General features: G+C 41.4%; 1 protein-coding gene across 2 annotated transcripts in view; it reads left to right on the top strand.

Annotated features, from left to right (window-relative positions):
• Positions 1–23,905, top strand: part of Esyt2 (extended synaptotagmin 2) — a 71,593-nt gene that overhangs the window by 28,465 nt on the left and 19,223 nt on the right. For both annotated transcript variants that reach the window (XM_021653074.2, XM_021653075.2), the window contains exons 5-13: positions 1,209–1,281; positions 1,406–1,495; positions 10,188–10,243; positions 13,373–13,493; positions 15,619–15,795; positions 16,805–16,887; positions 19,094–19,142; positions 20,245–20,334; positions 20,766–20,861. In XM_021653074.2, the coding sequence (XP_021508749.1) occupies positions 1,209–1,281; positions 1,406–1,495; positions 10,188–10,243; positions 13,373–13,493; positions 15,619–15,795; positions 16,805–16,887; positions 19,094–19,142; positions 20,245–20,334; positions 20,766–20,861 (835 nt within the window). The remainder of the gene's footprint in view (positions 1–1,208; positions 1,282–1,405; positions 1,496–10,187; positions 10,244–13,372; positions 13,494–15,618; positions 15,796–16,804; positions 16,888–19,093; positions 19,143–20,244; positions 20,335–20,765; positions 20,862–23,905) is intronic.

Here is a 23,905-nt window from a genome sequence, read left to right on the forward strand (position 1 = left end):
CAAAGTAAACAAGGCAGGTAATTATTAGCACTCTTTTTTTTTTGAACCTAGACTAAAGGTAATTTTTTTTAATCATTTGTGAGTTTCCAAAGTACACTAATATAAAAATTGTATAGACTTTATGTCAATTACCTTTATTTTATAAAGAAATATTGACTATCTTTATTGTGAGGAAATCTTCATCTTACAATATTTGATTCTTAGGCATGCATGGTGTTTCGTCACAGCAGTAGCAATCCCAGCTAAGACAGATCAAATCGCACACCATCCCATGTGGAGTGTATTCAGCAGTTCATGTTTGTGTTGGAAATAAGCGCCTGCTTTGCAGTGTCATAGAAAAGAACCATTTGTTCCATAATTGTGTTTGAAGTTAATCTCTGAGTAAAGTGAAAGTTCAAAACAAGCTGTTTCTAACCTTTAGTATCATAAAACCCTTTAGCATCTGAGTGAGGATTTTTGTCACTAATGAAAAATGTGGTGAGATCTACTGCCAACAAAATAAAATCTAGCCTTCGTTGAGTTTTAAAGAAAAGTTTTGTTGTACAAATAAAAACACCTTCCATCAAAAGAGTGTTCCAGAAATTATACCGTTATTTATATTTTCCTTTGAAACTAGAGGTTTACATGTTTATTAAATTTTTGGCTTTTGAGATAGGATTTGAGGTCTCTGTATAACTGAGGATGATGTCGTTCTCCTGCTTATTCCTTTGAGTGCTAAGAATTCAACATTCCGTCCATACCTGATTTCTGAGAGAACAGGTTATTGAACCCAGAGCTGCTTCTATGCTAGGCAGTCAGTCCACCTGACTGAGCCACATCCTCATCCCTTTTGTTTTTGTTGGCGTGGTTTTTGCTTTTTTGAGACAGGGTCTTATACTGTACATTCCAGACTGGCCTTAAGCTGGTGGTCCTCCAGCTTCAGCCTCCTGTATGTTGGCTATGTAAGTTTAAGCTTTTCATGTGTAATAAAAGCAAGAGTGTAAGCACAGTGTTCCTCACGGGATGCTACAGCAGGGTTGAACCTGGAGTAGCACAACAGTCTTGTCATGTAGGCTACATTTCTTCATCAGCTTTGCCTGCAGGGTGAGTATTGCTAACTTACCATCATTTTGTTCTCGCGTGTACTTCGCAATGCCTAGTATTAATAGATAATTAAGAAAATAATTAATTCCACTCACTTTATGTAATGCAGAATTTTTCTGTGCTAGTTTTGTAGGAAATTGTGAGATTGATTTGGAGATCAAACGATATTTTTGTAGAGCTGGTGTGAAAAGTATTCAGGTAAGTTTTTCAAATTTTCATTTTCGAGTTTTGTAGGCTATATTCAAAAAGAAAAGCTATGGAGTTTTCATTACCCTGGTGGCCATCAAAACTGTACTCTGACTTGTGGTTCTTGTCTGTTCAGGTCCATGGGACTATGCGGGTGATCCTGGAGCCCCTGATTGGGGACATGCCTTTAGTTGGAGCCTTGTCTATCTTCTTCCTTAGGAAGCCGGTAAGTACACATTTCATGATGTCACCTTTATCTTTATCTCTTCTCGGTGACATGGACACATGGAGGGACAAAATCTGCCCTCAACCTACCTTTTCCCTTCTGATGGATGAGTCCTGAGTTTTAAACTTCTTTATACCTTAAGCAAGGGGTTTTTCTCTTGATAAACGAGGGTCTTCTCTGAATATAAAAAATGTTTTTTTGTGGAAGTTAGGAAAAACATTTTTGACTAAGTAAGTTGAAGCTACATTTAACCTGTCACTAAGTATGATTTTTATAGCATTTGCTTATTTAATCTGCCCAGTTCTAAAGCTAAATATTGTTTCCTTTTACTGACCTGGAACTATGATTAAAAGGTCAATTTGTATAAGTCATACAACGATTAAGTAGTAGAGCTTTGGCATAGATGCAGATTAGTCTGATACAGATTTTATATCCCTTAACACTCTAAGGTAATACCATGCCTGTAATCTCCTTCTGACCTCCTCCTGAGATAAATGTTCCTTCTTTTTGAGGGGTTTATGAATTGTGCTTTTAAATGGCCTTCTAATACTTGGCTAAGCATGATGTTGTCACTTAAAATGTTAGTTTATATTTCTTTTTGTTATTGTTGTAAATGCCATGTGCTTGTTATACACTATTAGCCTGAAAACAAGAGAAGGCTATTTCTTCCTCCTGTAAGACGGACTTCTGTCTCTTTACCTCATCTCCTGCAGCCTAAGATTAATGCTGTCTTCAGTGCCTTTTTCTGCTCTTTTCAATGCTCAGAACTGAAGGCAGGATTGTGTGTGTGCTAGGCAAGCATTCTTCCTGGAGTCAAAGCTCAAGCTCTCTCCTAGCCACATTCTCACTACTGCCTAACTGTGCATCCCAGGGACTGAATGTCCTCTGAGGAAAAATATTAACAGTGCCTTCTACTTTTTCTGTTTTTCCTTTTCCCCAAAATTCTATCTTGAGCCATTTTGTTTCACTATTTCTAGAAGATTTCTTTCTTCCAGGCCAAGTCACCACTGAAGTATTGAAAGTTATACAGTACAGGCCATTAGTGCTAACCTGGGGGCACAGCTGTCTGCAGAGTCAGGAAGTCTTGGGGAGCTGCTCTTTGGGAGAGATACTGTCGTGCTCCCTGGCAGACTTTCTGGGGAGGGAGTACTCATAGCATGTGTTACTTTAAATGGATGTGTTAATTTGTATAATTTGACTCAAAGAACTTAATGAAAATTACTTGGTTTTGAAAATATGAGTTTACCTAGGCCAAACCAAGTGTCCCATGGGTAGTGCTTTTTCTGCATGAAAGTGCATCTGCTGCCTCCAGCATTATCATTTTAACCTTCTTATTTTTTATGTGGTTAAGTAGACCATGTACATTACAGTTGAAAAAGCTATCAAGGAATCTCTTAATTTTTACTTTATTAAATTTTTGAGAAATCTGTAAAAGATTCAAAATAACTTTTTTTCCTCCTACCAGTTTTTAAAAACCAGTTTATGTAAGAACTGACTCCATTAATGACTATTTTTAAAGTTCTTTAATAAATTGCTAAAAACTTTAATTTATCTTTCGGAAATATTCTTAACATAAAGATCCTCTCCCTTAGAGTAACAAGATCTTTATCTTCCCAAAACTTAATGGTTCTGTTTCATGGCTTCGTTCTTCCACAGATGAAGTCCCTTTAAATGACTTACAGTATTAACTCCCAAAGGGGTGTGAGTACCTCGAGGAGAAGGACGGAGTGAAATACTCAGTCTCCCTTTTCCTTATATGGTGAATAAAGCCATGAAACATGCTTTAGAGGGAAGGGAATTTTTTTCGGTTACTTTGAGCTGGAAAATATGAGAACTTATTACTGTTAGCTGCCAGATAATTCTTTCTGAGTCTGGTGAAAAGTACAACGAAGAGGGCTTTTTTGTTAATACTAATTTTCACTGCCCCGATGATTCAGAAACAAGTGCCAGAGACTAGTGTAACACTGGCGCTTTTCAGCCTGTTGGTTTATGTTGTGGAGGGAGCCCTGAAAATTCTTGACATAATGAAGTTTGAAGCAAGTGAAGAGTCCAAGTGGATAGTGGTGTGCTTTGGAGGCTGGGAGCAGCTGGGGACAGCTTTGCAGTGCCTGAGTTCTACTCCTGGTCTTCGTGCTGTGCTCTTTCAGCAGCCCACTCCATTTCTCTACGTCTCAGGCCCCTGTCTGTAACACACAAGTGACACTAATGCCTAGCTCAGGACTAAATGTCGGTGATCTTAAAAGCACACAGTGAGCATTGCGTTGCGGTTCAATACATGGGTGATGCTAGGATAATGTTCTGATCATGGATGGTGATCAAGCGCAGCAGTAGAGTCCTCAGCTGCAATGTGTCAGGCCATAGGTTTGAATTTCCAGGAGTGAAAAAAGTTGTGGTAACCGAAAGATTAGTCAGTAAATGGCCTGCTGCGTACTTCACTGAGTAAGGACCTGATCACAGATGCCCAGAAGCCACGTTAGAGACCCAGGTGTGCTGGCATGTGTCCATAAACCCAGAGCCAGGAGTAGGGCAGACTGACAGGGATTCTCCCAGAGCTCACGGCCAGCTGGTCTAGGAAGTGGGTAAGTTGTGTGTTCAGTGGGACCTTGTCTTAAAAGTGAAAAGCAATAAAGGAAGACCCCAGTATTGATCTCTATAGTGCCTACACAAGTACATACACAAAAAGTAATGACTTAGAAGCACCAAAGGATTCCTCCCTTTTGTTATTGGATATGTACATAGGACTTAATCTAAGTAGCTACATTTTGGATATGCTTAAAGCATACATTCTGAAGGTTTTGTGTCAATGCGAAAACAACTCTTACCTCAAAGGGGAGAAGAGATAGTTTATTTTGGAGGCAACTGTGAGTGACCTTGGCCTGGGAACACAGATTTAGGTTACCCCAAATTCCATGTTCTAAATGTGGTAACAGTTTGGGGAGGTTTTTCTAGTAGCAGAACAAAGTCATAAATAAAAGCACTTTTCAATTAATTGGTGAAAATGTTAGGTAGGCAGATTAAAGCAAAGTAGAGAAGTCTCTGTGCCAGGCCTCAGACACTGTCTGATGACACTGTGAGTGTTATGGTTGGTGAAAGCCATTGGTCTCTTTAATACATTTTAAAAGTTTTTTTCCTGGGAGTCACAAAGATGTGAAGTCAGACAAAGAGGTGGGCAAGGAGTGACTATTAGGGAGCTACAGGTAGCCCAGAATGAATTATAATTAGAACTCTGGACCTGGAAAATTCTAGCCCTGCAATTAAGCTGTTCTTATCCTGAAGTCTTTAAGTCAGACTTAAAGAAGGGTCAGTGGAAGGTATGCTCATTTTCAGGAACTTTTGTTCACAGTTGCCTTCAGTTATCTCTCTCTCCTAAGAGTACGGATTATGAAATCAGTCTTTTCCAGAAGTCCTCCACAGAGCAACCCATGCTTGTTCTGTGTGATTTTCTTGAGGGACTAATTTCAGCCAGGTGAAGGGAACTGTAGCACTCAGTTTTAAAACTACTTTTTGGAGTGTCAGCCTCAACCTCCTTTCCAACCTCCCACCCCTACATAGGAGAGAGAGGGTTAGTGGGGAGAGCGGGACCCTCTACTTCTCCAGGATGTTTAGGGTGGATGGGTTCTTTCAGGGCTCTATACCAGTCCCCATCAACCACAGACACAGCCAGCAGACTCCTCCAAGCCTCTGCACCCTGGAGCCTTTCGCTAATCTCTCTCTGCTCCAAACCACCACACTGTCCATCTCTCTGGTCTCTCCAAACTGCTACACGCCAACACCCACGCCACACCTCTTTCTCGGCTCTCAATTTATATCCTCAGAGCCCTAGACCACGCCCCTCTCCGTGCTCCACTTACCAGCTGGCAAAAGCCATGTCCTGCACAAGACATTTAACAGCTGTGGACAAACTATAGCCCAACTAAAATCCCACACTTGGAATTAAAACAAAAACATATTTACATGACATAACAGAGTTGACAAAGAAACCAAAACTTCCATTATAGGGAACTGGTTCCTGGTGTTGTTTGAGCCACAGATTTCATTTCTTTGTTAAGTAGAAGTGTCTTCCTTTTAGAGTTTTAATGGGAAGAACTTGAATATTAGTAGCTAGGATCCCAGAAATTAAAATATGTTAGGTAAAGTGAGTGTTGAAAAAAGGAGAGGGATTTTTAAAAACTAAGCTTATTGTGCAGTTGAGTCTCAGAAGCAGTTTGGAGCCAGGAGCTTGGATGTTTTTGCGGCTAGAAGCAGCAGTGCAGTGTGGTGGTTGAGGGGGTTGTGGAGCCAGGGGAAAGGCGGTGCACTTTGGCTGGGTGCGTGCCATGTCTGTGAGTGCTGTGTCTGTTGCTCTCTCCTGTTGCGGAGTGCGAGAGTGGCAGTGCAGGGGCTCCCTCTGTCACCCGCAGGCAAGTCCGCACCCAGGCCTGTGGGTTTAGAGCACCCCTCGGGTAGTGAAGAGTAGTTAGTGTGCTTAGCTTGTGAGAGACCTGGGCTCTGATGTCTTTAATTGTTCGGGCAGTCTTGCACACTCTCCATAGCCTGTACCATCCTGAGTCTTGAGGTAGGATTCTCACTAGGACCAACATGTAAAATGAATAAATAAAAAAATTAAAATAAACAAAACAAGTGGAGGTCAGCCACTAGATACTTTATGATACTTTATTATTTACAAAAATAATCAAAGAAACAGGGTTGCTTTGTTGCTCAGTCTGGCTCTGAATTTCTTGACTCAGGCAATTCTCCTGCCTTAGCCTCCCAAGTAACTGATATTCAAAGCACATGGTGGTGGCCGTGCTTCTTCTCTAGCACATAGACTGTGGGCATGTCTTGTGTTCTGCCATCTTGCTGAGGAACAGCAATGCATGGGGGGGTGGGGGGGATGGGGGAGAACTGATGAATCATAGAATTAGGCAGAGAATTCTTTTGAGTTATGCTTGGTAAAATAAGTAGGATATCAAAGCTGGTAGTGGGAATGGTTTTCAGATTACTGCATGGAATGATGTGTGATAAAGGGAGTTTGAAGATCAAAACTGGGTGGACAATCTTCTGGGTTTTTATTTATCATATACATGTTTTTGGTTTTGACAGCAAGTGCCCTGTGACATTTATTGTTACTGTTTTTTGTGTTTTTATTTTCTAAAAATTTCAATTTTGTTTTGTCTATAACATAATTCTGGTAGCACTTGAAGCTTTGCAGCTAAAGCTAGCCCCTGTTTATCTTTTCTAACATCTGTCTTCATCTCATCCAAGTATTTAACAGATCCAAAAATGCCTCATAGCTACTGAAGATTATAATAAAGTCTTATTATAATGTAAATCTCAAGTATTCATCACCAAATTCTTAAATGATGATATTAACAAATACTATTAAAAAGTTTGAATTTTCTTTTTGAGAATGTTTTACATAGAACTCTTCTACTTAATATTGTTAAGACAGTACTGAGATGGAGTTGGGGATGGATATATTTAACATACATCGTGTGTATATATGTATAACATTTTCAAAGAACAAATATTAAAAATAAATATATAAGATTAAATTTCATTTAATACCTCTCTTCCAAAAAGTGTCACAAACAGCATAGTGACATATAAACTGTGCCTAGGAAACTTACAACTGAAATGTTTTCTTTCCTAAGAAAAAGTATTAAATAACAGTTGTTTGGGTTTCATCACCTTCGTTGTTCTCTTAATTGTAGTGGTCTCACCTGGTCTTATTGAGAAGCTTCCATCTGTGCCCCTGCAATAAGCTGATCCTCTCCTAGTCTGTATGGCTCCCTTGACCCATATCCCTCTATATGATTCAACCAAAATTAGGCACCTTCTGGGAAGATACATGTAAGGTACTTAAATTTGAACTTGTGTTAAAAGCATACATTTTACATTACATTTCTGGCATATTTTTATTTCCTAAAGTAAATTAGCGATCAACAGAAAGGGCTTTTGTAACTAAATCATAAAATTGTGTCATAAATGTCCTTTATTTTTATTTTAAAGGGTATATTTTAATCTTATTACATTTTTATAATATATATATATATATATATACACACACACACACACAATCGTATGCTTTCTCCTACTCCCAGTCTTTTTCAGACCATCCACACCTCCCTACTCAATGTCGTGTTTATTCTCTCTTTTAAAAAAAAGGAAAGAAAAGAAAAAATAAAATAAAACCAACACCCATGGTAGCTCAGTGTCCAAATGGGTTCTCTAGTAAGGGGAACAGGGACTATTTCTGACATGAACTCAACGGCGAGCTCTTTGACACCCCCCCCCAAGGTTGGAGCAGCCTTGCTAGGTCACAAAAGAGAACATTGCATCCAGTCCTGAAAAGACTTGATTAAGCTAGGGTGAGATGGAAAGGGAGGAGGTCCTTCCCTTTTAGTGGACTTGGAAAGGGGCGGGGAGAAGATGAGGGAGGGAGAGTGGGATTGGGAGGGAATGTGGGAGGGTGCTACGGCTGGGATACAAAGTAAATAACCTATGATTAGTATAAAAAATAAATAAATTTTAAAAAAGTCAAAAAATAAAACAACAAAATAAAATTCAAAAGACAAAAATACCAAACAATAACAACAAAAAAAGCATGCACAAAAAAAATCTTGTGTTAGTCAGCTACTGTTTCTTTTCTTTTTTTTTCTTTTCTTTCTTTTTTTTTTTTGGTTTTTGTTTTTGAGGCAGGGTCTCTGTCTGTGAAGCATTGGACTCACTTTGTCGACTAGGCTGGCCTTGAACTCACAGCGATCCTCCTGCCTCTGTATTCCTGGTCAGCTACTCTTAAGCATGCAGCCTGTGTTGGAGTATGGTTTGTATAGCCAGTGTTGTTCCTTTTAAGAAAATGTATTTTCCTTCTCCTGAAGGAATTAATTGCAAATAGCTTCTTGATTAGCAGGTGGGATTTTGTGCTCACATCTTCTCTACTGGGATTTTTGTCTGACTTGAATTTGTGCATGTTATCATAGTCTCTGTGAGTTCATACATGCATCAGCCCTGTTGTGTCTTGCCTTCAAGCTGTGCAGGGTAAGCACAGAATGTTCTTCATCGTGTTCCCTGTAGGTCCTTTCGGGGGTGGGCTGTTCTGTGTTGTTCTTTGAGACCTAATTCTCTGTGTAGCCCTGACTGTCCTGGAACTCACTCTCTAGACCAGGCTGCCCTTGAATCAGAGATCCACCTGCCTCTGTCTACAAAGTGCAGGGACTAAAGGCGTGCTCCACCATGCCCAGATCAGAACATTCTGCTGGGGTAAGGAAATCCTGCTCCATTTTGAATGCTAAAGATACTCTTTGACCTAAAGACATAAGAGGAAAGAGAAAGGAAAATGAAACTGTTGGTCAGGTGCTTGTCAGTCACCTAAGTGACGTCACACACTGATGCAGACCTGGATACCTTGGATTCATGGCTTTCTCAGCCCCTACTCTTGGTCCTGAAGCTCCTCTCACATCTCTGCTGGTGGCTGGACAGTTTGCCTGAGTCCTGGAGTGAAAAGTAGGTTTGGTTTTGTTTGGGGGTTTTTGTTTGCTGTGTTCTAAGCCTGGTTTCTTCTTGTAGAACCATGTTTAGAGATCTTAATTGGAGACCGTGATTGCCTTTGGGGCAAATCCGTAAGCAGACCTGGAAAGCCTTGTTTTACGTTCAGTTTGCAATCCGGATTCAAGATTGAGTATTCTTTTCCATTCAGTTTTTGGGTTTTTGTTTTGTTGTTGTTGTTGTTGTTTGTTAGGATCTCTCTGTGACCCCGCTGGTCCTGGCACTTGCTGTATACCGGAAGGCACTTGTGCAATGTGGTTTCTAGCTCTGTGCATGATGGAGAGAGCCTGCAGTTTCACTTAACATGTCCTCTACAAGTATAAAACACCGAGTACATAGTGTCGATTTTGGTAAAGAAAATCAGTATTTACAACCAGAAGTTCTAACTGCTTATTGTCTACTTAATAGAATCCTAATTAAATACATAAGAATTTCTTTCATGACTATATATATTCAGTGAAAAGACAGAACGTGTTCCATTCATAGGAAAATGCAAATAAAAAATTCAAAGCAAAGTACCATTATTCAACAACCATATGGGGTGAGTTTTTAATATCTGGTTTTGGTGACAGCATAGAGAAGAAATGTTTCTGTCCCATACTTTTACATTAATGGAAAGGTAAGTAGTAATTTTGGAGATCACTAGGTATTTATACTGAAAATGAAAATAATCTTTAGCATCACGTTCCATTTTGAAGTTTTTATTTTTCATGGTACTCTGTGGCGTTTCCTGCCGGACTGCGGATCTTGGGAGCCAATCTCTGTGTCTAAAGTCAGCCTGCTTTTCATAATGAGTTCCAGGGTAGCTGAGGCTACATAGTGAGATCTGTCTCAAACAAATAAGAAAAACACACTAACAAATAAAGGGTATTCACTGTGTTGTTGACTTGTGATAAAGGAGAAATTGAAGATATTCCAGGGACCTATACATGAGAGGAAGGGCAAACAAATTATTACATGTTTTTAGTGGAGAAAACTATGGCGTTACCGTAAAGAAGCGCGGTCTAGGTCCCCATGTGCGATGAAAGAAGCCGCCTCTGATGTGTGGCACACTGGGAAGAGGCGCGGCAGCACTTCTCGTCTCGTGCGCGCGCACGCTTGTAGTTGCTGTGGTACGTGGAAGCAGCCTTCACCTTTAACACGTTTCCTCCTCTTTACAAAACAGCTTTTAGAGATTAACTGGACAGGACTGACTAATCTTCTGGACATCCCTGGGCTGAAGTAAGTGTTGTTGCTGCTTGCAGCTGCCGCTGTGTTCTCTCTGAGCTGTGGCTTCCCCTCCTCACCTTTATTCTTGAGAGGGTGGGTCAAAGGGAACCTGATTATGAAGTTTCTGACCACAGAAGTGGAAACTCTTCTCTGTTCCATAACAATTTAGTGAATAAAAAAAAAAAAGGAGATTGTTCTGTAACCGGCACCTGAGTCACCACTTGCTGCCCCTCCACCCCCACGGGAGGGTCAGCTGGGTCACTGCCCATCTGTGTGAAATGGTGCCTTGGCGGACTCCAATCTCTCAGTCACCACTTAACAGGAAAAGCTGGAATCTATAGTCTGCAAAACTGACGTTTTGATGTTTTCATTATTTTATCTGAAGGTTAAAATATATGGCTTATTAGTTATTAGTTAAATTTGCTTCTATTAGATATTTTATAATCTTTGGATTTTTACCTTTAAGCAGCTTACAAATTCAATTCCAAAACTGTTTTTCTTATTTCTGTATGCTTATTTGTGCCTCTGAAATGACTGCTAGAACAAGGTTTTGCTTTAAAAACAAGCATCCCTAATAATCTGAGACACAGTCAAAAATAAAATACACTATGGTTTACCAGATTAGGAGAAGGGCTATTATTTTTAAAAGATCAGTGGATAGAAAAGTACAGCTTTAAAAGGTTTCTTGACGTTTTTAGAATCTTGATTACAAACAAAATACTGACTTAAAACTGACACAAGTAATTTTTTTTTTTATTTGCAGTGTTGGGGATTAAACTCAGGATTTTGTTTTTGCTAAGAAGCTACATTATATCTCTGAGCTACACATCCAGTTCCCATTTGACACCTTTTCATTTCTAAATAATACTTTTACTATCCATGCGGAAATAACACCTTTAAAATTCAGCGCTGTTCCTCAGCACACCAGCTGGCCTGACCACTGTTGTTAACACTTGGGCATAGGTCGGAAGAGCAGTCTCACAGCTTTTGCCAGAGAGGTTAGCCTGCACTGGCCTTCGCAGCCCAAGTGCTGCGTCCACATTCTCTGTGGATGTCAGGCTCAGGCAGAGGTTGATGCCAGATGATGTGGGCTGTTCTTAGTCTTGCAGGCAAATGCTTGCACCTGTCTTGCTGTGTGCAGCAGCTGTGAGGTCCTGTTCTGCAAACGGCGACACTCTTTCCTGCTAATTCTAAAAGAAACTCTAGGTTACCTTATGTGTCTAGCTGTCTTGAACAGGTCCCTGTGACTTTGACAGTCAGGTTTGAGTTATATATATGCTCTACAAAGACACCAAGAAATGTTTGGTTACGTGAACTCCTCCCTCCCAGTTAATGAGCCCCACAGGAAGGGAGAGCTTCCACTGCAAGCAGCCGTGTTGCTGGATGGCCAGATGTGAGCAGCAGCTCTCTCAGAGTCTCCTACGAGAAAGGATCTTCTGCTGTCTTTCCTTAGCATCATAGGTGGGCTGAAAGAAGCAGGCTAGCTATCATCTGGTCTGCTCTGTAAATGACAGAGGATAAGCTCTGTAAGTGGCCATGGGGCATGGACGAGTGTGCCCTGCCCCCACGAGCCTGTAGCCAGTCCAAAACCAGTCACCAGGGGTCTGTACACAGTCACCATAGAGACACTCACGAGAATATGTACATTTCCTTTGCGCACATATCTAGTTTCATCTTACTCAGTGATTTGTAATGTAAGCAGATTCTTTACAGTAATACCTTCTATTTGTAAATTGTATGTGTGTAGTATAAATTGTATATTATAGTGTATTATATATAGAATTATATCATTAAAATACATGCTTAAAAGGCTTGAGTTGATAAAGTGCTTGCTGTGCCTGAAGACCTTAATTTGATTTTAATTTACCTGTGTAAAAAGCCAGATGTAGTCACATGGCCTCAGCCCAGGGCCCAGTGAGTGTCCTTGTCTTAGCAAAAAGCATGGAAGGCTTCTGAAGGCCAATGCCAGATGTTGACCATTCAGTAAAACCCCTTTAGCTCTCAATGAAGAGCTTATACTACATAGAGAACCTAGAAGAGGGTGAGGGCCTGGGTCCAGAGAGGCAGTAGTCAGTGGTGTGCACAGGAACATGGCTGAAAGGCTGACTTGGAAACCAGTGCCTGCAAGAAAGGTTGCGGGTGCTTGAATGTTGGGTAGGGTCTGGAGCAGCACGGTGCTGTTAAGACTGTGTAGGAGTCTATCCCTGTGTACAGAAGAGCAGGTTACAGTTCCTGCCAGCTCATGTCTTTCACATCTCTTCACAAGTAGGAACAGCAGGGGTGGCTTGCTAATAGGCAGAATGGTGCCGTGTGTTATTGAGTCCTTTTCTTTCATGAAACTGAAAGGCTGGGGAAGGAAGGTCCGCATCTTATTATCACGCGTGGGTCAGTTCTGCTTAGTGACTATGATGACTGACAGAAGACGTGTGCATGTGTAGTCACTTACATGTGCTGGTGACTTAATCACAAAGAACGCTAGCAGTAATCATGGTTCCTTTTGAAACTCAGGGTTCTAGTAAAAGTTTTTTAGAGTAAGGAAACTTATGTGGCTATGTCTCCAAAAGTATTGCCTTATATACATTGTTTAATTCTCACATCCACCTTGAATAATAGGCAAAAGTAGATATAAAGTGCTTTCCTTTAGTCTTTTATTCATACAACTAAATTTGCTATGCAGTGGTATAATAGCAGATTAAAATTATTAAAGTATGTAGAACTATGTGTACAGAATGAAGGAAAAAACAACTAAATTATTTTACTTCATTGGAAGCAATATACAACACTAAACATGAAATGGGTTCGTGAATGTTTACTGTGTTATTCTCTTTTATTTATGTTTGAAATGTTTATGTTAAAAACAAAAGTAAAGAAATGTATCTTAGGTCTGTGATGAAACCATATAGGAATATTTGAAAGTAGCTAGAATTTTATGTTGTCTTACAAAAATAAATTCTACCTCATCATTACAACCGTATAGCTGAAGCATTGAAGTGTCACCTATCCTGGTAATATCCTAAGCGCTACCCTGGAAGAGTTAGAGAACCCCGACTCCATATGTGGCTACTAAGCTGTGCATGCTTATTGCTAAGGGTGATAGCAAGCATTATCGATCTCATTGTTTGTTTTTCTCTCCACTAATAGTGGTTTATCTGATACTATCATTTTGGATATAATATCAAACTATCTGGTGCTTCCCAATCGAATCACTGTTCCTCTTGTCAGTGAAGTTCAAATAGCTCAGTTGCGGTTTCCCATACCAAAGGTAAGCTTGCATTTGTATCCACTAGTATTTTAAAATGTCCTGGGATCTTTTCATGCACAGGGCGTTATCTTTAAACTACTTGCCTTTCTGAACAGCGTGTGCTAATACATTGCTAGATGCCCTGCAGTCTCTCAGAGAAGTACTAGGGAGTCTGTGACCCTGAGGCTATCCAGAGACTTGAGCAGTTCTTACGTTTCAGGCCGTTCCTTCAGGATACCAGCAGGCTCATTCTACAGACGTGGTCACAAGTCTTCAGACAACAGCAGACGTGATCTCAGGTCTGAGTTTGTTTTCTCTGCAGACAGTCACTCTTAGCAACAAGTGCGCTGAGACTGCTGACACAGGGAGGGCTCTTGTAGAATGGGGTGGAAGTCTCTCTCACACACTGCAGGGGGCTGTCTCTGCAGTTAAGTTACAGATGAGGTGACTAGTAAGCGAAGTCAGTCTTACTGTGAAGAGACACCGTGACCATGCACCTTCTGTAAAGGGAAGCATTTACATTTTCAGAGACTCAGCCTGGCATCAGCACTGCAGGAAGCATGTGGCATGCAGGCAGACATGTTTCTGCAGAGGTAGCTGAGAGTTGTACATCTGGATCTTCGGACAACAGGAAGAGAGAGTGACACTGGGCCTGGCTTGAGCATCTGAACCCTCAAAGCCAGCTTCCAGTGACCACTTACTCCAACAAGGCCACACCTCTTAACTGTTTAAGTGGTGCCGCTCCATAAATGTTTGAGTGTTTGAACCATGATGGCCATCCTTATTCAGACCATCACCGTGACAGAGGAGTCACTTGTGTAACAGCTGCACTGACAGGAAGGAAAAGCAGAGCTCTTGGATGTGGAGGTACTCTGAGATACGGTTAGCCTCAGCCTCGGCTCCTGTGAGACAGACTGGCTCACATGTCTGTGGAAGTCACCTTGAGTAAACAGCTGCAGGCAAAGGCGAGGTACTGCAGTGGTCATTGGAGATGCTGGCGTAAGTGTCAGCCATCTATGGTGGGTGCACAGATAACAGGGGACAGTGGGTCGTGAGTTGTGTACAGTAAGAAGCAGTACTGATACACACTGTACTGTTCAGAGTTACTGAAGTGGGACGAGGCAGGCTGATGCCGTTTTGATGGCTGTGTTTTCAGGGTTATATCCTCAAATGGAGATAACTTGATGCCCTCCTTCCTTCCTTTCTCAAACCCAGGACCCATGTCTTTGGCCCACTTTTTACATTTTTTTAAGAAAACACATCCCATGTAATATGATGATAAAATTATGTTGTTGGCATTCAACAGAATTGATAACACTGCATATAAGAAAGGGAACTCCTATGATACAGGAATTTCTTTGTGCACTAAGTGCAGGGAGTAATGGGGCTGGCCTGGATCTGACCATCTTTGTTCTCTGAGCGTGAAGCCAGTCTTGTGGAAAGACATGGCCACATCTCAGCTGTAGCCATGTGAAACTACAAGCAAGAATTTCTTAGAGCATGTCTTCTCCTGAGAAGGCAAAAATATAAGCATGTAATTTCATAAGCATTTGGAGGAAGAGTATTACACTACCAAGCTTTATTTGCCATAAAAGAAATAAGTAAATATTTTTCTCTTACAAATAAAGCAAGATTTGAGAAGAACTGCTTATCTTTTGATGCACACTGCATAATCCAAAGTTTCTGTTTCCTCCTCTATGAAGTAGGCTTAATAACAGTACTTCATAAAATTGGTCTAAAAGTTGAATGGCTTCGTTGCTGAATAACGAATGCTTCGTATCAGGTCTGATATACCCTATCGTGCTAGTTACTACCTACTTAGTCTCAGAATGTAAGAATTTTTTTTAGCATTGTGGCCATGTGTCACCAGCTTTCTGGGGGTAAGTGCGCGGCTGCACTGGGACCTCTGCAGTCAGTGTCCCTCTACCAGCAGACTCAGGCCGTCTGCGTTTCCCTCTACCAGCAGACTCAGGCCGTCTGCATGTCTGCTGAGGAGTCCTAGCTAGTGGGATGACATACTGCCCTCCCTTCCTAATACTGTCCTCTGGGTGCATGTCACAGCTGAGCAGTCAGTCTCTGCTGGGCTATGCACTGTGTGACTTCCGTTCTCCATAGCCAATGGCATATGTATTGTTTCTCTTTTCAGGGTGTCCTAAGGATTCATTTTATTGAAGCTCAAGATCTTCAGGGAAAAGACACCTACCTTAAAGGCCTTGTTAAGGGAAAATCAGACCCCTACGGAATTATCCGAGTGGGCAACCAAATTTTCCAGAGCAAGGTCATCAAGGAGAACCTTAGTCCAAAGTGGAATGAGGTGTATGAGGTAAGAAGCAGGCCAAGCCTGGTGAGGAGTGACGGCGGCAAGAGCCTCATTCAGATTCTTCACACAGAGCGTGGGGAGCTGGGACCATTGTCTAAGGTTTTTTACGTTTCTCAAAGCATTCTTGTAATGTGAATACAAGATAGTTTTAAGCATTAGTTATATAGGGCTACCACAATGATTCATGGCAATATATTTCCTTATGTAAGTAGGTTTTTCTGACTACAAAATATTGTAGGGAGTTAAGACACATGAATGTGAAAATATAATATTGTAAACATTTTTATTTACTGTATCTGGCATCTTTATATTTCAATGGATAGGTAACTACATGGTTATTAGTTTTATTTTTTATATTTTGTTTCCTTTCTCATTGTTTTTTTTAACATTTTTATTTTCTTTCCTTGAGATGGTGTTTCTTTATGTATATCTCTTCCACTCACTTCTTCACTGGAGGCCTGGGCTACTGAGTGCGGGGCGACAGGCAGTGCTCTTCCAGTGAAATGTCCTATGTAGTTCTGAATCGCTGAGCCTAAGGTGGAAGTTTTCAAAGGACAGAGTTGTTCTTGAGTATAGTGCTTTATGCCTCTTGTCATCCTCTGTCACTTGCCAGTTCCTTGTTCTCCGAGAGGCTAAGTGGTTAGTGGTCTTTCGAGGTTAGCTTCTGAACGCAGCTAGTTCAGAGTTTAGGGCTATTTCCTGCATCTTCACTTCACCTAGACCTTAGACAGGCCTACGTCTGAGAGACCTCACACTGCCAACTTGGTTCCTTGTATTTGAACCACTGATAAGGAATCCAGAGAACAGAAACAGGCCGAGGAAACTTGCTCCGTGGACAAATATTTTAGAATGGCCCAGTCATCAAGAAGTATGTGTGGTCTGACAGTGAGAAAGTATACTTTTAAAACTGCTTACTGTAAGAAAAGCACATGGTGATGCTTGTTATAATCATCATACTTAGTCATTGTCTATGGTAGTGAAACTACAGTAACTACTAACTGTTAATTCTCAGGCTTTAGTCTATGAACACCCTGGACAAGAACTGGAGATTGAACTCTTTGATGAAGATCCAGACAAGGATGACTTCTTAGGAAGGTGAGGAAAGATCTTGGGAACACCCTTCTAGCCACTCCCAGTGATGCAGGCTTTCAAGTCCATTTATTTACATACATGCACTTTAAGTGGCTATGACATATGCAATTATTTTACCACATATTTTTTAAAGTATTTTTACTTCTAAAACGACTCTGTTATCCATCACAGTAGTCACTAGTACTAGCACTGCTTCCATCAGTCAGTCAGACTGTGCAAGCAGCAGGAGAGCCCACTACTACAGATCCCCCCTCTCTCCCCATGTGCAGGGAAGTCCGTAACTACCTCCTTCTAGGTTGTAAATCTGGGTTAAACTTCAGGCATCTCAGTTCCTAGGGTGCAGTTACTTACATTGTACCCACACATTGGCACCGTAAATACTATTTGTTTACTCCAGTTGAAGAACTAATATAACTGGGGAAATGGAATTTTAAAAATACCTTTCTGAGGCTGAGAGATGGCACAATGGTTGAGAATGCTTACTGCTCTTCCCAAGGTCAGTTCTTAGCACTCATGTCAGATAGCTCACAGATGCCTGGAACTCCAGATCCAAGGGCTTTGGTAGCCTCGTCCAGCCTTTGTGGGCACCTACACACACACACACACATTAAGATAGTAAGAATAAATATTAAAAAATACGTTTCTGGAGCTGAGAAGATAGCTCAGCGGAATGGTTCTCAACCTGTGGGTCGCAGATCTCTTGGTAAACCTCTGTCTTCAAAAATAATTATGTTATGATTCATACCAGTAGCAAATTACAGTTATGAAGTAGCAACAAAATAATTTTATGGTTGGGGTCAGTACAGATGAGGAGCTGTGTTAAAGGGTTGAAGGGTTAGGAAGGGTGAGAACCTCTGGCTTAGTGTTTAGAGTGGCAACACTGGAAGCACACGAAGCAGAAATAAGTATTAAGAAAAGCTGAGTGTCGCGACACATGCTTGTCACCCCAGCACTAGGAGGCTGAGACAAGAGGCCCTGGGCACATTAGAAAATCAAGGACTGAACCACAAGAAGAATCAAGGAGGTTGTCCTTTAGCCCCCACACCTGTGCATTTGCATCTGCACACATGAGTGAACGCGACCATTCACATCTATCTAGTTAAGGACACCTACATGAGTTTATTGTGGAGGATGGTGGAAGACTAGCTACAGTGCAAAGCTTCATGCCTCATCAAGTATGGCCTATGTGTTCTACTCTGACTGCAGAATCTCTGAGACCATGTGTTATGCTCTGACTTCAGAATCTGATTGCATGCACAGCTTAGTGGGAGCGAGAGCATGATCAGAGCAAATAGCTATGTGAGTGTGTAAATGGGAGCTCAGTAGAGCAGCAGGAGCACGTTATCATTGGCTAGGGCTGAGACAGGACTGATTCACACTGAAACCTAGATGGTAAGGGATAAATACAACTGGACTAACCCTTCATTATCATTCCCGGCTCCTGTGAGGTGGTGCCATGCCTGAATTAGGGTAGGCTAAAGGACTTGATACAGTATTTACTATAATCCATTATGCAAATAACTTTATCCACAGTGATGACATGTGAAAACGCATCAGCTAGCCAGGCATGGTGCCGCACGTCTTTAATCCCAGTACTTGGGAAGCAGAGGCAATCAGGTCTCTGTGAATTCAAGACTAGCCTGGTCTACACACTCTATCTCAAAACATAAAAAAATCAGCTGGCCCTGGGGAGATCAGAGCATAAGGCACTTGAATGTAAGCGTGAGGATCAGAGTTCAGACCCAGAACCCACAGAAATGTCAGACGAGCATGGCAGCTACCTTTAAGTCTAACACTTGGAAGACATGCAAGGAACTAACTAGACTAGCCATATCAGGCTCTGAGTTCAATTGGGAGAGCCTTTCTTAATGAATAAGGTGACGAGTTATTGAGAAAGACTCCTGAGGTTAGGTTAAGCCCAGGTCTCCACATACATGCACATATGAGCAGTCAGTTCTGGGCTAGTGTGTGTGGTCAATAATTTGAACACAAAAATTGAACCCTGTTCTTTCTTACTCTTTTGATTTTTTTGGGCATAAGTTGTAGGAAGCCTTGAGGAAAACAACCTATTTCCTGGTAAATTGTATAGTATACTTTTTCATTCCTAGAGTAAGCCCATGCAGAAATAAAAATTCATAGAGAGTGGTCAACTTGTTCAGGTGCAAGAAGTGTTTCTGTGTTCTAAAATGTTTTGTTTTATTCTTAATAGTCTTATGATTGATCTTATTGAAGTTGAGAAGGAGCGTCTTTTAGATGAAGTAAGTTTTCTCTGACTTAATGTACACTGTAAGTACCTCCTGTGCGCCAGAGTCACTGTGGCCCACTGCTTTTGCCCACCTACCCAGTGTGAGAATCCTAGCTATTGCTTTAGGAACTGTATTTGCTTCACACACATTTGAAATGTAAGGCTACAATGTAAGCTGTAGTTTAGTGTGCTTGCCTAGCATGTGTAAAACTCTGAGAAAGTGTGGGTGAGCACACATGTAAAACTCATCTTACTGTGAGGCCTCGGAGGCTTTAGGGCAGTGATGTGCAAGAAGTTTTCACCGTAGTTTAGTGAAGAGCAGAGATGCACAGTACTGTCAGAATGCAAAAGATGCCTGTAAATATACCAGTAACTTACAGCAAAAAGATACTGCTTCAGATAGGGAGAATGGCCCATATGCCATAACAATAAGAAAATACACAAAGGAAAACTGTACAGCAGCTTCTGAAGATAAAAGATGGGTGAGACTTGGGCAAGTGCTGCCTAATGAAGCAAATCAGTGTCGAGACCTTGCTTTGCTCATAGCAGCACCCTTTCTTTTCCCTAGAGGTGTGTCCATCCGTTTCACAGTGTTCCTTGTACATCTGTTAGGTCCCAGTCACTGAACACAGCAGGGACAAAATAGGCAGACCCTGCCTGTGGCATTGTTTGGTGGTCTTTATTTTATGAGTTTAAATCTGAAACAACTATGCACTGTTTTATTAACTTTTGTGTAGCAATGAATAAAAACAAGTATCTTAACTTGTTTGATTCTGCTCTTCAGTATTTGGAGGTTAGTGTTGGTCTCCCAGCTCCATGTGAGTGTGTCTTCATGCCTCGTTAGTGCTGGACAGTGCTGGAGCGCTTGGCCCTGTGAGTGATGGTGTACTCACTGCATCATTAGGGCTTCCAGAGCAGGCGGGGCTTCGAGCCTGCTGTCTGCCGGCCATGGCCCTTGGAGCATGAGGCGTAAATGACAAGTGCATTCCTTTAGTACCAATTAAGAGTTGTTGGTGCCACATGGCAGTGAGCAACTTGCAACGTTTTTAGAGGAGGTTTGATTAGAATGTATTCTTCAGGAACGCTTTCGCTGAACTTACACACTCTCCCTTCAGTGGTTCACTCTGGATGAAGTTCCCAAAGGAAAGCTGCACTTGAAGCTGGAGTGGCTCACCCTGCTGCCAGATGCGGCCAACCTCGACAAGGTGCTGTGCAGCGTCTTCTCCCGTGACACCTGCTCCTGGCTGAAGGGCCAGGCTCTTTGATTGTGCTGTTACTGTTTAAAAAAAATCATACCAGTAATTTTGATTATTCTGCCATAAGTCACCTCAGTGGCAAACAAGAATAAAAGTATAGAGAATACAACTTGTAGGTCATTGTTCCTCTTCTGAGACCTTTAAATTTTGTGCTGTGGTAGCACGGGGATTGTGAGAACTACATGTCAACATAGCTCTTCATTTCACTTGGTATGTGTGGAATTTTGTTTGTCTTATTATTTGGAAGACATGGGCTTAATTCTCGTTCTGCTATGTGTATTATATTGTCTTTTGCTTTTATCTTCTCCAGCACAGTTAAATAGAAATAGTGTGCACTCTTGTAGACACACACTCATGGAGACTTCATTCTCACCATGCAGGTACTGGCAGACGTCAGAGCTGACAAGGATCAAGCCAATGATGGTCTCTCATCTGCGCTGCTGATCTTGTACTTGGATTCTGCAAGGAACCTTCCGGTAGGTAATACAGAGCTAACTCCTGTGTGTGCGTCCCTTACGTGGCTGCTTTGTTCAGCCACAGCATATTACCTAATCTTGTGTAGTAGCAACAGAGGGGCATAGGGTAGCGTTTGCACATGTGTATTTATGTCTAATTAGTACAGCCTAGTTGTGCCAAGATGAAAATTGTCGCTTAAAATGATGAACAGATGCTCTCCTTCAGTTAGGAGGAGCTCTAATCACAGACCCTAATGGTGTCTTAGCTCTAGCACAGCGGTCAGTGAGCTGCAGAGCTGTGACCACCCCAGGTTTAAGATGAGCATGATTGTTCTACCAGGTAGGTGTGCTGACCTCAGGCACCTGGGGTACTTCCAGCTGAACAGAGACACAGCAGTGCCAAATGGTGGTGTTTAGCTTAAAAGCTTGTTTATTTGTTTACATCAGATAGTTTTGGTTTTAGGAGAAACTATAAAGTAATCCGATCATGTTAGGGATAGTGGATCTTTCACTGTCCTGCCGTAAAGCCACCAGCTAAAGTAATGTGTCCTCATTATTAATGTTCCATTGTTGGGTAACTTTCCGGGTGTGTCACTGTGTCAACAGCCAGTTGTGTTGAAAGAAAGAACGTTGTCATCAGTTACAAGGGCTTTGCCCACCAAGATTGTCCATTGAATAATTAATTCTTCCGTTGTAGTAAATGTCAGTCACATAATTGCATTTGTGAACAGACTCCAAACAAGAGCAAAGAAGCACTTTACTTACTTTTTCTGACAGTCTTTCTTAGACTTTTATGAAATTGCATCATTTAGTATCTTATGGTTTTTGAAAATTATGTATTTACTTGAGCTTTACAAACAAAAAAATGAAATATTCTTTGCATTAATACATTTTATTTCAGCATAAAAACCGAAATATGATCGAGTGTTTTGTATAGGAATATAGTTCTCTCTTTGCCAATACCATAACCCTTTCTGTCAATGGAGTTTTTCTCATCTAAGTTTTAGCTATTTAAATTCTTACCTTTTTTTCTTAGTTTAATCCTTCAACAGGTCTTGTCACTTGAAGTATGTGACTGTACCTGTTTTTATTCCAATTTGGGAATATCTGCTTCATTATTATTTAGCCTTTTATAGAATTACTCACACAGTAAGCTTTATGCTTTTGTTTGTTATAAAATGTTTCAGTGTTTTATAATGCCTGATAGAGTTTATTTGTTAGGCTGGTAGGATGGCTGTGTGTCAAAGGCACTTGCTGCCAAACCTGACCACTTGTATTCAATTACCAGAACACACATGATGGACGAAGAGCATTGATTCTTCAGGTTATCCTCTGACCCACATATAGATGCTGTGACAACCTTCCTCCCTCCCCCGCCCCCAGCCCACTCCAAATAAATAAATGTAAAAAAAAATTTTAAAGAAATTAATTTGCTACATAGTTTAAGATATAGAAAGTAGTGATGGCTTTTCTGTAAAGCTGTGTGTTTTTTCTCACGAATTTGGAATTCAAATACTATCACATAAGCTCTAGAGGCAGGGGATGCACTGCTCTTCTATTCCAAGGGGACTTGGCTCACGGTGTGGCGTGGCTCACCTGAGGCAAAGGGTCCACAGAGCCGTACCTGCTGTTTGTCGGTTTTAGTGGGGAGGCTTTGTTGGCCAGTCCCTATGTGTCCTGGGATCCTTTGACTCTCTCTGCACCCTGTTTATTTGTGCTTCTGGCGTGTGCCCACTGACCACAATCCACCATTCTTTGCTTTCTCTTCCTGTCTCCACTTTCCTAAGAGTATCTACGAGGGAAACTTTGGGTGTGGCTACTTAAAAGAGAGGCGAGCGTCGGGACTAGTGTTTTGTGAGAATACTACCTCAGTCTATAGAGCACTATTTGTGAGTCCTCCAAGCACCTTCTTCTGTGTTCAGTGAAGACTGCCCGAGTGTGGCCGGGAGCTTCTGTGCAGTCTGCTCATTGGAATGATGTGCATGCTACTTTCATTTTCTTGCATGACTTCAGTTACCAAAGCCTATTTTCTGCTGTGTTGTCAAATGTGACTCTGCTGTGATGTTGGGAGTACATCTGACGTGAGATGAACTAACCTAACTAACTCTACTGCTGCTGGTCCATGGAGTGTCATAATTAGTCCTCTGAGGGAAGGACAGAGCCATAAAGCTAAAACCTAAATTCCATCAAACTACCTGAATCTACTCTTCCTCCTCATGAAGGATAATAGCAGCATTAGAACTGGGGCCGCCTTCCAGTCCACACCACCCTGTCCTCTCTGTCACCAGTCCTGGTCACTTGAAGCCAGGAGTCTGCCCATCTCTGTGAGAGCCTGCTTCTGCCACATGGCCCAGCCAGAGCCTCTGGAGAAGAAGAAAGCTGCAGCCGGTCCATGATTTATTTCTTTCTAGGAACTCCTTTAGAGTTCTCTGAAGTAAATAATTGAACATCTTGTTTTGATTGCATTCTCTCTGATCCCATTGCCTGGTGCTGTTCAGGGTACTCTGGGAGCTGCTGGGTTCCTTTCCTCTGGGGTCATAGAAAACTACATCAAGACCTACTAGTCTGCTAATTAGTGTGTGGGATCACACTTCAGATTTGTACTGTAATTAGTCAGATTTCTTAAGGCCTCTCAAGGAAGGGCTGTGGGGCATCGTACTTTAAAAACAAGTGTTTAGCACCATTTTATAGACAAGGAAAAACAGTACCCTGAAGGACAGGCAAGTCACACTAGTAATAAGCAGCATATTGATGTCTCTGCCTCTGCACTCAGAACTGCTTCAGGCCTTTTTAAAAGTCAAAAGGTTGCTGGCATAGAGGGTTGTCCTCTGATAACTGGCAGTTTAGGTAGGAACCTTTCCTCTTTCGTTATTGTGACACTGTCTCAAAACCTAAAAAGTCAGAAGGAAGGCCCTTAGAATGATAATGCCAATAGATGCCATCACTATTTAGAAAATGCTTTCTGCTTCTGTTCCTGAAGGAAAATGTCATCAAAAAGTTATATAAACAATAAGGCCAATCTTCTGTGTAATTGTGTCGGTCTGTCCCTTCCTAATGTACAACTG

The sequence above is a fragment of the Meriones unguiculatus genome, chromosome 7 (assembly GCF_030254825.1).
Source record: "Meriones unguiculatus strain TT.TT164.6M chromosome 7, Bangor_MerUng_6.1, whole genome shotgun sequence".
NCBI classification, from domain to species: domain Eukaryota; kingdom Metazoa; phylum Chordata; class Mammalia; order Rodentia; family Muridae; genus Meriones; species Meriones unguiculatus.